General features: G+C 37.0%; 2 protein-coding genes and 1 long non-coding RNA gene across 3 annotated transcripts; all 3 read left to right on the forward strand.

Moving 5' to 3' along the window:
* The first annotated feature begins 3180 nt into the window (after positions 1-3180).
* Positions 3181-5828, forward strand: LOC100876601 (uncharacterized). Its single transcript, XM_012298106.2, has 6 exons — positions 3181-3492; positions 3697-3837; positions 3910-4067; positions 4145-4287; positions 4361-5121; positions 5193-5828. Exons 2-6 carry the CDS (start codon positions 3743-3745, stop codon positions 5569-5571), a joined length of 1536 nt encoding a protein of 511 aa, XP_012153496.2. The 5' UTR covers positions 3181-3492; positions 3697-3742; the 3' UTR covers positions 5572-5828.
* A 26-nt stretch (positions 5829-5854) lies between these two features.
* Positions 5855-7140, forward strand: LOC143265585 (uncharacterized). Its single transcript, XR_013040206.1, has 2 exons — positions 5855-6508; positions 6589-7140. It is a non-coding gene; the product is annotated as an uncharacterized LOC143265585 (long non-coding RNA).
* Positions 7141-10902: 3762 nt separating this feature from the next.
* On the forward strand, positions 10903-14587 carry LOC100876492 (uncharacterized). The gene is made up of 2 exons (XM_003708522.3): positions 10903-13466; positions 13885-14587. The coding sequence occupies exons 1-2, from the start codon at positions 12893-12895 to the stop codon at positions 14160-14162; spliced, it is 852 nt and encodes a 283-aa protein (XP_003708570.3). The 5' UTR covers positions 10903-12892; the 3' UTR covers positions 14163-14587.
* The last annotated feature ends 1918 nt before the right edge of the window (positions 14588-16505 follow it).

The following is a 16505-nucleotide window of genomic DNA, read 5'->3' on the forward strand; positions in this document are numbered from 1 at the left end:
CACTATGGACCACCCTTTGACCCATGGAAGGCGAGGTTCATTTGGCGAAAAATACTGTCCCCGTTTTTCGCAGAAAGTTCTTCTAACTTTCTTTTCTTTTCTTTTTGACAGAATGTTCTTCTAACTTTCGTTAACTTGTAGTATATCCCCTTATTTTTTGTCAATCGTTCTGCGCCCAAGTGGATCATGGGGGGTTCATAGCGCTGTGAACACGCGGTAGAGGTGAGCTGCAAGTGCCGGTGTAGCGCGAGTGATATTCTTTGCCCGGCGGGGCCGAACGGGGGGAGCACCTCTCATAGCATGATGTGCCCCCCCGATCTGCCGCCATACTGCCAAGGGGCATCACGGCAAGGGTGTCCTCTGTATAAGTCGCCCGCGCGTCAGAAATGGGAAACCCTCCGCCAACTGGGGTGTATCACTCGTTCTTACCAAAGGTATCTTCGGTTCATCTTTGCCGTCGTGGTTCACGTAAGCCACTATGGGCTACCCTTTGACCCATGGAAAGCAAGGTTCAGTTGGCGAAAAATACTGTTCCCCTTTTTTCACAGAAAGTTCTTCTAACTTTCTTTTCTTTTAGTAGAAAGTTCTTCTAACTTTCTTATTTCCTTTTGCTTTTTGAATTCGTCATAGATTATTTGAGTGCAATCTTAGAATGAGAGGTACCGTGCGGCGTTTAGAATAAGTTAAGCGTGCGTGTGTTGGATCCCATGCGATTAGTATTAAGTTAATGTATGTGTATGTGTGTGTAATACAAGTTCTTTGCTGGATTGTGGTAAAGAACTTGTATATTTTTGCGAGCCCACGGGCTAAGTAGAGTCAGAACTCATTTATCCTTCCGATAAATGAGGTTGCAATGGAGGGTGGTTGGGATTTGGAGTTTGGGTGGGTCACGAACGTAGCCACCTCCACGTGGTGTGATCTGGTAATCGATATTGTTTTCTAAAGATTTCTTAGAAAATAATATCGAGCTAAGAGCTACGAATTATTAAAATAAAATTTCATTTAATTCTGTATTTTATTATCACTGATTTGCCGATTATGAAAACTCAATCGATAATTTAGTGCATCGAACTTGAAGTACCATAAGACGATAAGTCAACTCAGCAGCGCTAATGTCTTATTTCAGTCTATGTCGATAATGTTGCATGCGACACGAAAGTGTTATGAGATTTCTACCTAGATGCCACTAATGACATTTTTTCCAAGGTGCGCAGTTTTCAAAGATGCAAAATTTGAATTATAAAAAATTTATTTAATATTTCGCATTTATTAGTTGTTTTTATTTGTGTAAAATTAAATTGCAATTTCGAATTTGGAAATCATCTTTCATAATTCTAAATTTTGAATCCATAATTTGAAAATTATAATTTGACATAGAAAAAAAAATTTTAAATCAGACTTGTCATGGAGGAATAATTACCGAAAAAACTGATCCTCATAGACTTCAATGTAAAAATTGAATTTGCTCACGTTACAAATAGTGCAGTTTATGGACTAAAAAATTGGCGCCCATCTAGCGGTGAAACGGGTGAACTAAACCTAAAAAATGAGGGTCCGAACACGCGTATATGGAAAATAAAAAAATGAATATTTCGGCACTTTGACGACGCAGTATGGTTCCTGAGGCATTTAGAAACAAATTTCTATTAGGGTTTAATGCGTTTTGATGCCTAATAAAGCCAGAAAATCAATTTTTGTCGAATTCGGTCGAAAATGGTACAGGTGGCGCCATCTAGCGGTGAGCGGCGGAACTACGAAAAACTAAAATTTCGATTTTCTCGAAAACTAGGGACTTTTCCGAAATTCTGAGATATACAAATTGTTCCTTGTTACCTACGGAATCGAACGAATATAATTATGGCCTGCTAGGACCATTATTAAAGAAAATAGAAAAATAGCCCATTTCATGGATTAAAAAATTGCCGTCCATCTAGCGGTGAAAGTTGGAACTACAAAAATAGAAAATCTCGATTTTCTCGAAAACTAGGGACTTTTCCGAAATTCTGAGATATACAAATTGCTCCTTGTGGCCTAAGGAATCGAACGAATGTAATTATAACCTGTTAGGACCATTATTAAAGAAAATAGAAAAAATGTCATTTTATGGAGAAAATTTGTGGCGCCATCTAGCGGCGAAACTGCGAACTATATTGAAAAAACGTATGGTCGGACACGCGTCAAGGAAAAATATAAAAAGTAATATTTCGCAACTTTGACGACGTAGTATGCTTCTGCAGACATTTTAAAGCAGTTTTTCTTGAATAAGTTATTCATTTTTTTGTCTATTAAGCCCAGAAAATCAATTTATATTTGACCCCTTAACGCCTGTCCGGACATACGTTTTTTCAGTTTAGTTCGCGGTTTCGCCGCTAGATGGCACCACAAATTTTCTCCATAAAATGACATTTTTTCTATTTTCTTTAATAATGGTCCTAGCAGGTTATAATTATATTCGTTCGATTCCTTAGGCCACAAGGAGCAATTTGTATATCTCAGAATTTCGGAAAAATCCCTAGTTTTCGAGAAAATCGAAATTTTCTATTTTTGTAGTTCCAACTTTCCCCGCTAGATGGACGCCAATTTTTTAGTCCATGAAATGGGCTATTTTTCTATTTTCTTTAATAATGGTCCTAGCAGGCTTTAATTATATTCGTTCGATTCCGTAGGCAACAAGGAACAATTTGTACATCTCAGAATTTCGGAAAAGTCCCTAGTTTTCGAGAAAATCGAAATTTTAGTTTTTCGTAGTTCCGCCGCTCGCCGCTAGATGGCGCCACCTGTACCGTTTTCGACCGAATTCGACAAAAATTGATTTTCTGGCTTTATTAAGCATCAAAACGCATTAAACCCTAATAGAAATTTGTTTCTAAATGCCTCAGAAACCATACTACGTCGTCAAAGTGCCGAAATATTGCACTTTGCATGCGCAGTAGAATTGACATAGGCGGCTCATGTACGTATCGCAATGATGACACAAAATCATTAATTACTCATTACCCGAACATTATTTTTGAACTTTTATGATCGAACCATGTAAATAATGCATTGCTGATCATTCTTTAATCATAAAAGTTCATAGTCTGTGCTCAGAAACTGAGTAATTAACGATTTTGCATACTCATTATCGTATATATTCCTCCTGCGCGCCGCCCACGCATGCCACTGAGGAATAATTACCGAAAAACCATATCCCCGTAGACTTCAATGCAAAATTGAATTTGCTCGCGCTTATGTACTTGACTTTTCAACTTTTTTGTCCACGTTTTTCTTTTGCACCACTCAACCAATTCAACCGAATGACACGGTTGACTATTTTTGCTTTAGCGTGAAATTTACTCTCTCGCTCAACATCATTAGATTAGGCGCGGAGCGCCTCAATCAAACAGACCTAGTTTATCGTTTTATCATTTTATAGTATTCATTTTAATCGTCTAATTGTTAGCCTAGAATGACAAGTGGCACGCAAGTAAATCGCGTTTGGTTAGGTTTCGTGTAAGCAGCTATTTACATCGTAAAATATGTTTATTGTAGTTTAATGTGTTTTAAATGTGCTTTTTATCTATTTATTAACTTTCTCTTTTTACTGCTTATAGATTTTATGTTATATGTAATTTTAAATTCAATATTTGTTAGCAAAGCACGAAATTTTAGGTTACGTTTTATTTACATGTAATCTAATTACAAGTTAATTGTTAGATGTTAAAAAACGACACGTTTGACAGAAGCATATTTTATTAATATAATGTTAACCTGCGAAGCGCCAGATTGTCTTTCAAACGAAAATACTAAAATTGATGGTAAAGAGATTTTATTGTTTCCTTGCCCTGAAGATGTTGCGTGAGTAATTTATTTCTTTCTGTCTATAAATTTTATTGTATCATATTTTAAAATATCATTTCATGTTTCTAGGCAGAAGGATCAATGGAGACAGAATTGTAGGTTAAGTGAAAACATTGGAAACGATAAACCTTTCTATGTTTGTGAACTGCACTTTGAAGAAATGCATTTTACAAGTTCAAAGGAATTGAAACCTGATGCTGTTCCAACTATTTTCAACAAAACAGAGGGTGGGTGCAGTTTGCAATATATAGGTAGTATTAACATAGATAGTAGTTTTCTGTAAAATTACTCTGTATATCTATAGATTACCAAAGAAAACGTAAAGCTGAAGATGTGTTCGAAGCCGAATCACCTAAAACTCCTCTGTTAAAGCAAAAGAAAGTAGACAATGATTCACGTAGTTTAGTGACTCCTCCGCAAAGTCCTGGTGTGCAGTTAATAAAAAATGTAAAGCATTGTTATTTCCTTTATATTTTGTACATGTAAATCAAAAATTTATAAAGCAATCATAAAATTATAGGTTGAAGAAATGAATGGAGAAAATAAGTTGGACATATCTTCTAATTATGAAATATTAAATGACTGTGCCCACTCAAAATCTGAATTATATCAAGATGTTAAGCTGGGAAACAAAGTATATCGTTTAACTATACAGATAGATAAAATATATGGTAAACCTTGTCCAAAATCAAAGAAACTCATGGCATTGGCACAAATAATGAAGAAAAGCCCGCTTCTTGAAAATTTAATCAATATAGACCAAAGAGATCAGTCTTCAGAAAAAGTTAACGGGAAAGCAATTTGTGCAAAGGGTGGTTGCAAGCTAAAAAAGTCCGTTTACGACTCGAAACCAGCTTTTCAGTGCGAACACTGCGATAAATACTATGTAATAAAAAAGAACGCTAATCAAGAAGAAAAGAACGTCTGCTACATATGCCACAAAGCATTTCCATCTTTGCAATCTTTATTCTTTCATACTAAAACTCATTATGTATGTGATATATGTCAGACTGAATGCAATTCACAAGTGACATACGATAAACATGTGAGACTGCATGTGAGCACAGATCCATTGTATCCATATAAATGTCATCAGTGTACAGAAACATTTGAAATTAAGGATGATATAAAACAGCACTGTATAATTGTTCACCCTACAATAAAATTGCAGAACACAGTTCTGCAAGTAACTACACCACCTTTAGCTCAACAAGTGCTTCAACCACAGGATTACCGTTGCGTCACTTGTAATATCACATTTAGAAATGAACAAGCCTATAGGTAATTTTTATTACCATAAAAACCTATCGCAGAAAAACCCGAGAAATTGTAATACTTAAATATTTTTACAGGAACCATATAAATTCTCACAAAAGTAAAGAAGGTTTACGATGCAGTATTGGAGATAGCCCGAATAACATATTCCCAGTGCCTAGCCCTTTAACTGGTAGTCAAATAGGTATTCTTCGTGCTGTAAAATTTAGCTGTAGAGTGTGTTCTATGGAATTCGACAACGTGGGCGAAGTAGACAAACACACGAGGACTCACTTAGAAAAAGACGCCGACGAGGATCACAAGTGCAATATTTGTACAAAAACATTTAAAACAATTGCTCAACTCAATGAACACTTAAAATATCATTTGGCTCGCGCACATTCTTGCCCAGTATGTTCCAAAGCTTTTATTAATAGAACAACTTTGAACATACATTTAAAAACGCACGAAACATAGATATAACAATCTATTTACTAAAAGTTAGATTAAGTAGAAACTGTGTATCATCTACTTATTTGTTTTTCGATACGTATTATTTCAATCGGTAAGGTTCCTGAAAGTAGAAACTTTTGTATAATAGATATTAAGATTATCACTTTTATTGATATTTATAGCCAATAATGAAAGCATTATGTATGATTACATAGACTATTAAACTTTTGAACACTACTGCTCGTGTTCTATTTTATGCAATAAAATTTAGATACTAGAAACTTGAATTCTAATTTTATCCCTTTCTAATTTCAACCTCTTCCAATCCAACGATCGACGCTTGCAATTTATTACTATTATTTAAACAATTAATTACAATAATTCAATTCACTTGAATAATGGATTTAATTATAGAAAAGGAGTTTCAATATACGATAAGTGCAAAAGAAGGACTCTACGAGTCACAGTAAAAATTGGTTGTGAATGAAAATAATAGTGAGCGGGCTTCTTTGAGGTATCCGTGATGAAACCAGCGGTGGATCTCGATTTTTCCGAAAGAAATGTTTTTGGCAACGTGGACGCGGGGCATAAGAAGAAGAAAAGGAAACGAGGGCAAACGATCGGAGCTTGAAAAGGTGCCGACAATCCCTGACGGAACAATCGTCACCGATGTTCACGGTTATCCTGTCAACGGGGACCACTTCAAACGTAGCCGGCCTCAATGTGTTTATTTGGTCAACGTCAAATTTACTCGTGGAAAAGGAGAACTGCTTGTAGCTAGCTGTTGTTAGCAACACCTTGCTCTTCTCTGTCCATGGACTGCGGGCTAGTTTCTTGCGTTTCAATAAAATCAGATCGTTTGGTCGCAGCTCGATCATCCGCACTTGGGCGTGGCTCTGTTTCTCCATTGTCGATTTCTGACTCTACGAGAAAAGTCAAGTACTTTTTGGAGCAGTTCTTGGTAACGTCTTTCTTTGCGAATTGAATATTCACAAGTTTATTCCGCTCAAGTTTAGAAACTTATTTGTTCAACTCTTTCAGATTAAATGCAACTTGTACGTTGGAATTTCAACCCCTTCAAGTTTGACCAATAATCGCTATTGCAACATTTAACTACTCTTCAATTCTGATTGCCATTATCAAAGAGCAAACATCCACAATATTTCGGAAAGCATTCGATTCAGTAGCGTGTATGGATTCTCTTTGATCGTGGTCGTGATCAAGGAACCGAGGACGGTTTATCTCGTCAGCCATTAATCAAAAGGGCCAGCAACTTCCACGCGAGTGATTCCTTCATTGAAGAGAGGACACAGGATAGATGATGCTATAAAAGATCGTTCTGCCAGATGGCCCGTGCCGGCAACGAAAAGAGTGCTGTGTCTCTTCGTCCCTCTCTTCCATTCTTTTTCTATTCCTCACCTTTTCTTTCCGCCGTTCCACGACGTTTTTCACACTTTCCTCTCTTGCCAGCATATGTACACACGCGTTCTGCGGTTTCACAATACGATTCTTTCACATGACAGCATATATGACCGCGGAAGATACATGTACTTTTGGTACTAATGTTACTTAAATACATAAAAGTTACAATTATTTTTTATATTGGTTGCATTCGTTTTCGTGTTGCAAACATCTTTTATGTATAATTACAATGTAACTTCTTTCTAAATTTAAAAAGAATTGTACAATAGAGTATGCACAAGACTTTTGCAAGAAATTATAAGACGTAATGACATGCAAAAATTGATCGACTGATTAGAAACGAAGGTGCATTGTAGCGGGTGAAAGTCGGTGCAGCTGTGTCGGCACTTTTGACACCGAATAAACGCTGTCTGCCGAACAAACAGCACCCCGACGGCGAATGCCGGTCACCGCGACACGATTGTGAATTAGCATATTTACTGTCCGAGCAACCCTTTGGCGGAAATATTCGGCGTGCAAATTTAACTGCGGGGCGTCTCCTCCCAATTTTTCCTCTTTGACACCCTCGTCGTCATCCTTCGACGCCTTTACTAAAATAGATCCACGTGAAAATACCACGACCATGAGACGAATCGATCCCTACGCTTCATTTTGGCAATTTCGCGGTGAAAATTGCGAGAAAATTGAGGAGACTTTTGAAAACAAATATGCTTGACATAATTTATTTCAGGGAAACTAAAATAAAGTATTTTAATTTTGATAAACTTTTAGTTCAGTCTAATTTCAGTTTGTAAATTGATCTTATATTAAAATATGGCGCTTTTAATTAACGTAACGGGACATTATTTGATTGATTTATAAGAACAAGATATTCCTTTATTTTATTAAAACAGTTAAAAATTCTGATGGCTAATAAATACGCCATGTTTTTGGTATTTCGGTGTTGAGTGGAGATGTATTGAAATGTTCACGATATTTCTTCTCCAAAGATACTTTAGTCGTTCACGGAAAATCACGCGATTTGTTACGCGACAACCCTCCGCTATCCTTAATTTCCACGGAACCCTCTAGAAAATGTGTATAGGTATTGAACTAGCTTGGCTACTATGGAAAACCATAACGAATTTATGGACCGCTTTTCTTTGACCCAGTTATGCTTGACATCATCCTCCGTATTAACACTGACAAGGCGTTACTAAATACGCGTAGATACTTATCGGTTTCTAATGTGAATTGCAACCACTCATTCTTACACTTCTAAAGCTTGCAATTTCAACCCCTTCCTTGCTACCTACACTTTCCATCTCTCCAAATTAAACACTTGCAATTTTAACCCTTTCAAGTTGCCTTTTAATAAAATTTTCTTCTCGAAATTTTAACCCTCTTCGAGTGTTCGCAACCATAATTATTTGCAACTCTGCACTTCGAAGAATTAAAGCTTGCAACCGCAACGTTTGCAACACGGAAGCTCACATTGTCAAAAAGTATCAGACCACAAAAGGGAGTTGGATGCACACGTTTGGATACGCTCGTGCTTTTTCATCATAGGATGATGACAAAGACAACTTGTCTTTGCGGTAAGGGGAAAAATGGCATAAATCATTGACGGGTACCAGCCGATGAATCCCGTTGGGTTCATCCACGTGGAAGGGGCATAATCAAATTTTAGCCCGCCATGCAAGGGGCGGCGACTCTGCGGTTGTGCACGCTTTCGAAGCTTTTCTGCTTACCGGGAGGGTGGGTCTCGCTCGAGGGCTATTATGGGGCTTGCCTTTGGTTACCCTCGGGAACTCGGGGCACCAAGGGCATCCAAGCGTGTAGCGAGTCGTGGATTGCATCGGACGCGATCGCCTTCGAGCCCTGTGCACTTCATGGTTAATCCTTTTATTCACTTACCGTCAAAATTTATTCTTAAGACAAACTTGGAATCAATTATTTGGAACATTCATTTTCTTGTGCTTTATGATTTATTGTAACCAGGTTTTTAGTTTATATGTGGAGAAGATATAAGTGTGATGGTTGTATTAATAAGATGAACACGTAGATAAGTGAATTTAAAAATGATGAGTAAATTTGCTTACTGATCAAAGATGTAATAAATACAAGTAAAGAGAGTTTTTAATAAATTTTAGAAGAAAAGTAACTGTTTGCGGAACAAGGAATGTAATCTTTGGGGAGTTGATTGAATTCTCGTGATCGATGATCAATCGGTAATTTACTGTCTTGTTATTCTATGACACTGTAACGAACGATCGTTCAATTTTAATCGCCACGTTCGAGACAGATTTTTGGGAAAAAACTGCCGTTCCGTGGAAAAAAATTAGAAGGAACAATAACCGATCTGTCATTCGTTACTGACAGAGGTACAAAAACATCTGACGAGGTACCGCGTTTTTTGTCGGTGGGTAGACAACATACGAGCGAGCCACGAAATTAGAATAGAGAAAATGGAAGTTATATCTGCAAATATGAAATAATTTTAGAAGGAAGTTTTCGATATACTCCAAACGTTTCCATACATAGGTGTTTCGATACAAATTGTCTATTATTTCGCTCGTTGCAAGGTCGTTACAAACGTTTCAAACGGATTTATCGTACGAAGGTCGAAACCCTCGCAATTTTTTTGAATACTCGACACAGAAACGGAAGCAAATTTTTCGATATAAAACGAGGATTTCCGAGCCACAAATTGTTGTGACGGTCAGACGGAAAAGTAAGACGGATCGGTTTTCTTGATTTTCGAATCGAGTCATCCATCAAAAACACCGACAGATTTCTGACTTTGTCAAAGAAAACGCCTCTTGTTTCGCGATAAAGGTTCGAGCTCCTTTGCGATGATCGTGTTTTTCTTACAGATCTCGTGAAATCATTCTTTTCAAGGCTTTACGATGTTTAAGTGTTTACGTAAATTTTGTGCAAGTTTTTTCAAATAGCTGATGATGGATGGCTTTTCTGTGGAATTCGAGAGTATTGTTCTTTACTGTGATTGTCTCTGATGTCTTTTGGCAATGTTAACTGCAATGTCATTTTTTATTATTTTTATTTAAAGCAATGTTACGAATTAATAGTTGAAAATTGCATTCGAGTATTTCTCAGGTAAATACTCAAAGTTCAATAGATATAATCTTACGGTCGTTATGGGGATTATAACAATCGATAATCTCGTAGATGTAGGCCAGCAAATATAATTATACGATATGCCAACGAAACCTGCTGTGCTGTTTTGAATACGCTAACCGCGATCTACGTCCTTGTAAAATGTAATTGTCATGAATACGTATTGTGAACATCTAATAACATCGAATTCACCGTCCGTTATTTCTGAATTATCATGGAAAGATCGAGAGACTTTGATTTTCTTTTATTTAACTCTTTTAAGTACTTGATCAAAATATATTTTGCATACCTAAGATTTTTAGGGAACTAAATATTGTAAACGCGTTATTTACATATTAGATATATGTGTTAGAAACATGTCTGTTTGAAATAGGCTGTTAAAATGTAAAAACCTGTTTGTTCTTCTACCCAATATTTACTTCGGGTGTTGAGTGTTTTTCTGACAATTCAAAATCGTACTTTCTTCGTTACAGAATCTTTAACGACTGTTAAAAAGTATTAAATAATAAAAATATAGCTTCACTACAGAATTGAGACACTTGCATTTTTAGTTGCATTTTGTAATGAATATTTAGGTAAAAAAAATTATACCAAATATTAATAAATGTAAGAATGTGTAAAATTACACAATAATTATACACTTTAATATTTATGTATAATGACAAATTTTATTTAAACAATCGCCGAGTTTATGCTCATGTATAAAATTATACCCAACGACTCTTGTCGTACAGCGAAAGAAAAAAAACAAGTTTCGAAACTAACGTATCCTACATGCGTATATAAGGAACAGTAAATATTTTGGCCTTTAAATTTTCGCGGATCTCTCGAATATTCTCGGTTGTTCGTAGAAATCTCTGTTAAATTCTTCGATTTTTACAGTCAATTTTATCGAGAAATAATTTCGCGTGTGTGATTCTCTTCAAAAGTTCGGAAGAATAATTCGGAATTCTCGTGTTCGTTAAAATCACCCTTAATTTTCTTGATTTTCATAGTCAATTTTATCGAGTAATAACTTCGCGTACGTGATTACATTCGAACGTTCAGCAAAGAAAGAGAACAACTTCGAATCTTCAAATTTAATCTCCTGGATATTCTCGTTTGTTTGAAATCTGTTTTAATTCTATTTGAATGTTCAGACAAGAGTCTCTAAACATTTTCCTCTCGCATTTTACTCTAGGAATTCCTTCGATTTTAATTTTTCTTTTAATCCAGAAATTTTGCGTATCGAATTATTGCATAATGTATTGCATCGTGGAAACGGACAGAAATTCGGCGATGATTTTCTGACGAGTATCACAAAAGGGAGCCGGGTATCAATGGTTTGAAGCCGGTTTTGTACGAATATCGTTTTGACAGAAGGGTACCGCGTATTGCTAAGGGTGCAGAAGGAAATAGATGGAAATAGGTGGAGGTCCGACTGTTCGTTTCTGAAGGGTAGCTTAACCTCGAGTGTTACAATAAATCAACGACGAGCTTTTGCAAACTCCACCCTCGTAACTTCTGGCTACATACCCCATACAGAGAATCAGACTGTCCGTTTTATTATGTTCAAAGTGCTCTCCATTTTGTATAAACAATTTATAATCTAACGCTTTTAAATTCGATTTTACGTCGGGATAAGGATTTCAAGGTTTTCGTAAATGATAAACTTCATTCTCTTGAACTCATTTTATTTAATTTTGTGCTTGGTACATTATTTTCGATACAGATACAAATCTCGCGTTACAATTATATTCTCGAAAAGCCAATTGACGTTACAAAGTATCAATTTCAACGTGTTTATAATATCACAAAGAAAGTCATATTTTACTGTACATATTTCGCTATAGTTGTCAAAATTAAAAGATTCTTGTCACTGTTTTATAACACGTTACAAATTCTTGTCAATCATTTTACACAGTCACTTCTTTAAAATTGAACATGGTTACTTAATTGAAATACTTAACGTCAAAATAACTGTAATACTTTAGAATTGTTAGCTATAAAATTTTTTCTCAAATAAATTAACGAGTCATTTACCAGAATAAAGGTACCAATTTAACATAGTTCGATTCGATGGCCGTAATTATAAATTCAACTAAAATCTTTTTTTTTAAAAAACACTATAGGCACAGAACGAAATAAATAATAATAAAATATATAATAAGCTTAGAAACTAAAAATGGAGGAAGGCAGTCGAGTGAACGCGAAACAGAGTCCGGAGGACTAGATGGTCAAAATAGGGTGTTGTACCCTTGAATAGCGTCGATATATCGTTGAAACTTCTTTGCTTCCTCCATTTCCCGTGGTTCCCTTTCTCTGTCGGTTTTCTAGTGCCCTCGGCAGGCCCCTGACAAAAGGGCAAAAGCCCCGTGGCCGGTGGTGACCGATTAATTCACGACAAAAGGGGCTGCGTATCGGTTAAGCGAGCCCTCGATCGGCCCCTCTAAAACCCACCTTTGCCCTTCGCGAAGAAGGGCACCCCTACCACTCGGTCTTCATCCACTCTTGAGGGCTCGCTTCGCTACCGAATCATCCAATCCCGTACAGAGGGTGGGAACCACTACTACTATATAACACTGGGGTGAAGTTTGTTGGATTAGTCGTGCTCAAGGTTCCATGCCTATAGTGTCACCTCGAAAGGAAGAAACTTGCACGTAGAAAAATTCTTGTTATACAATTGCAAACCGTCGGTAGCTTTGAAACGTAGTTCTATCGTAGCGTAACGTCCGAAGATCAGCCGCCGACGGTCCTCGAATCGTCGCACGTTAATAGTGTAGAAAATTGTTCATAATTTTAAAATAACGTTTCCTATTAAATAAAAATGTGCGACGTAGGATGCACAAGATTCTTCCGACCGTGGAACGCCGATGAAGCCGGCGAAGGCGTTGAACCGACGTCTAGAAGAGGAAATGGAAGCCGTGGAGAACTTGAAGATGCGATTAGACAAAAAGGCAGTGGCGCTGCTGAGGACCATGGCAGGGTTTCCGGTTTAATCAGTACCGGAAGTCCCTCGGACAGCGACATATCCGCAGATCCCGTCTGCGTATCCGTGATGGGCAGTAATTCTAAATCTGGAATCCAAATGGCGAACAATGAATGTCTGGTGAACACCTTGCAACAGAATACGTACCTGCCAAACGTGTCTCTCCACCAGTATGGTCTGGCGAGCGGATCTTCCTCGTCAAATCCGCATCCGGCTTCACTGATGTACAATTTTCCAGCCATGTTGGGGATGTATGCGTCCAGAATGGACCAGGCCGTTGAGAGAGTTCACTTACAAGACGCGGCCGCAAAACAGATGAAGAAGTTGCGGCCGAAGAAGTTCAGGTGCGAACTCTGCGACGTCGCGTTCAGCAATAACGGGCAGCTCAAGGGACACATTCGTATACATACTGGTGAGTTCCACCTTCATTTGCACCATAAACATTTGGAATTTTTCGGGCTGTGTACATTGGCGTAATTGACCAGAGAACTAGATGGATCGGACACGTCTGAAATGGCCGGGGACCTTTTTCTTGCGTTAGGGACGTTGCACGTGGAACACTTTTCATATTAGATTTTAAATTTACCAAAGTTTTCAAATCTTCAAATTTTCGAATTATTAGGTTTTTTAATTTTGCTTCAAAAAGATTATAATTACGCCAATGGCTGTTAATAGAAAAACCTACCTGTGGAATTTTTTTAAGTACATGACTGTTATGTTCGTCAACGGTTTACAGTTTTTTGTCTGATTTGAATACCATGAGAATTTCATTTAAATTTAAATAAAGCATAAAATATTTCAATGATTTAAACGAATTTTCGAAATTTCAGGTGAGAGGCCGTTCAAATGCGATGCAGAGGGTTGCGGGAAATCGTTCACCAGAAACGAAGAGCTGACGAGGCACAAGAGAATACACACAGGAGTTCGCCCACACGGATGTATAGTCTGCGGAAAACATTTCGGAAGAAAGGATCATCTGAAGAAACACATGAGAACGCACGAAAATCGAGATCCTTATCGAGTGTCGGCAGCAGCGCTAGGAATGTTCGCAATCGGTCAAGTTCTCCCACCGGCTCCTCCATTTCCTCCATATTTGTATCCCTTTTGACACGAATTTGATCACAGCGATGGAATCGCCGTGTATTTTATAGAAATCGATAGATGATGTTACAACTTCTTTTATATTTTATACAGTTTGACCAAGAGATTTTATATATTTTGTACTCGAAGATTATTGTGATCTATTATATTGTAAATATTAGATTATTATATATGTATTTATTAGGATGTTTCACATAGTACAAATTGTCGTTGCCTTGATACGAGGATTCTTCGTTTTATGAAGAATCATTTGCGAATATTATTCGATAAGAAATATTTTTGATACTGACTTTATCGGTACTAGTCATGAGAATAGACTGTATTTATAGACTGTAAAATATTGTAACAAATGTGAGAATATCTATGTATAGATATATACGGGAGATTGTAATATAATTGACGAATAAATTGTTATGCATTTTTTGCCAGTAATTTGTGTCTATTTCTAAAAATTACCCTAAAATTAGTCAAAATTAAGTTAAAATGCAAAAATAGTTTTGATAACTACACATTTGTTGAAATTCAAGGGAAGTCCACCATTTTCCCAACAATTAAATATAAGATGGCGTCGGTAGAACCCTCTGCAAACCCTATGAAGAATAGGGAATCCCCTTCTCGTGTTATAGGGTGGCTGTCAGGGAAGGGCTGGTACAGAAACAGGGGTTGAGCCCTTTCGCTGCACAGAAGGGACGATTACCGTGTGCAAACCTATCTCTGCCCCTCTTCCGTCTTCTTTTTTACACTCTTCTCGCAATACGTTTTTGGGGGACAGCTCGTGGTCGCATATATAAATGTTTCGGTTGATTTCGGGGTGAGAAGTCCTAAAAGGGCGGTGTCAAGATTTCAGCAGGGAAAAAACTGCAATTCAATTATTCTTTTCCCTTAGTTGCCGCATCATCTCGACAACGTATCAAAAGCAATACTATTACAATTTCAAAACGACTATAATTCTTGCTAATTATTATACTTAGCAATTTTCAATTCATTTATACAACTAATACTAGCATAATTATATTGGATAAATGTAGTAGTTTATTATACAAAATAACACTGTTAATTTTTTTATCTGCTGTATTTATTTTGTATCTGATATATTATCTTTATTTACTCAACTGATTTTTTAGCAACATTATACTAACATTGCACGAACAAGTATAAAAGTTTGTGCGTGAGATAACGTTTGAAAACTATATTAATTGTAATCAACATGAGTCAGTTAATAATCTCAGTAGAGTAGAACAATCGAAGAAGATAAATAGTGCACGCGATGAAACACGATGCGATAAGATAAAAGTACGTCACTCGAGAGAGGTCAGGAATTGGCTAACGCAAATTTGAGAAAGTTTAGCACTAAATGCATTAGATTCTCACACTTGGTCACGCAGATTTTCGGTTCCATAGCGGGGTAGCAGATACCCTGCTGTGACATTCGTTCGAGCTCGTTGACACCCTCCTACTGATCTACTGATATATGACAGTAGGTATAGCTTCCTGACTTCTACATTGCAATTCTCTCCTCTGTGAATATCATTTTACATATTAGGCTTTACACTTTATAACAAGGTGCATCGCATTTTTATTTCGTCAATTTTGTACTTGTATATTCACTTTTATCATTTTCTATGACTCTCGATAATTCCCTCTCCTCTTCCAAATTGCCTTTCCACGACAATGTGTGTATTTTTCCCTCCTTTGTCTTCATGAAACGTGGGTCACCCAAACGTCAGTAGTAAGAGGGTGACTTTGGTTCTATGGGGTTGGCTCGGTTAAACGTGTCCGGGATTACAACGGTCCTCAGCCTCTCTAATCTCGGATTACAACGCCGGTTCTCTTGATAGTTTGACGAACTAATACCAGGATTTGAGAGGGCGTTTATTACTTTATGCGGTTATTTGCGTTCCACCGCAAACAAACGGCTATTTCGCAATTATTGCTTCGTAGAATTACTTTACTGTCGCCATTTTTATATTATTAGTACAGACAAAACGGTTCACACAGATTTTACCTTTGGATATTTTAATTAAACAAATAAATTAGAATCATTACGGAAAAAATCGATTCGTTATGAAAACACCGTAACGTTTATTCAGCATGATTCAACGCTTCGCGAATAGATGCTTGCTGACGTTTCGTTTGTACACAGTTCAATATTTTCTTTCGTTAGAGATAAAAAAGTGACGACAATTCGCATCTAATCGGGAAAAGAACAAATATTTGCGTACGAAGATGAATATATCGTTTGTCTTTAATTTTAGCGGGACTCTAGTTACATTGCTGCCGACGGAACTGTATGGGAATTCTTGGATTTGACAGTACATTAAATCGACAATATAACGTTTTGCAACTACCG

Source organism: Megachile rotundata, chromosome 13 (genome assembly GCF_050947335.1).
Source record: "Megachile rotundata isolate GNS110a chromosome 13, iyMegRotu1, whole genome shotgun sequence".
Classification (NCBI taxonomy): Eukaryota; Metazoa; Arthropoda; class Insecta; order Hymenoptera; family Megachilidae; genus Megachile; species Megachile rotundata.

Excerpts from the sequence above, each read along its gene's own strand:
- LOC100876601 (XM_012298106.2), top strand. The coding sequence starts at position 3,743 with ATGTTAACCTGCGAAGCGCCAGATTGTCTTTCAAACGAAAATACTAAA. Across the intron at positions 3,838-3,909 it reads CCTTGCCCTGAAGATGTTGC|GCAGAAGGATCAATGGAGAC; the intron begins GTGAGTAATTTA and ends TCATGTTTCTAG. Across the intron at positions 4,288-4,360 it reads GTGTGCAGTTAATAAAAAAT|GTTGAAGAAATGAATGGAGA; the intron begins GTAAAGCATTGT and ends ATAAAATTATAG.
- LOC100876492 (XM_003708522.3), top strand. The coding sequence starts at position 12,893 with ATGTGCGACGTAGGATGCACAAGATTCTTCCGACCGTGGAACGCCGAT. Across the intron at positions 13,467-13,884 it reads ACACATTCGTATACATACTG|GTGAGAGGCCGTTCAAATGC; the intron begins GTGAGTTCCACC and ends TCGAAATTTCAG.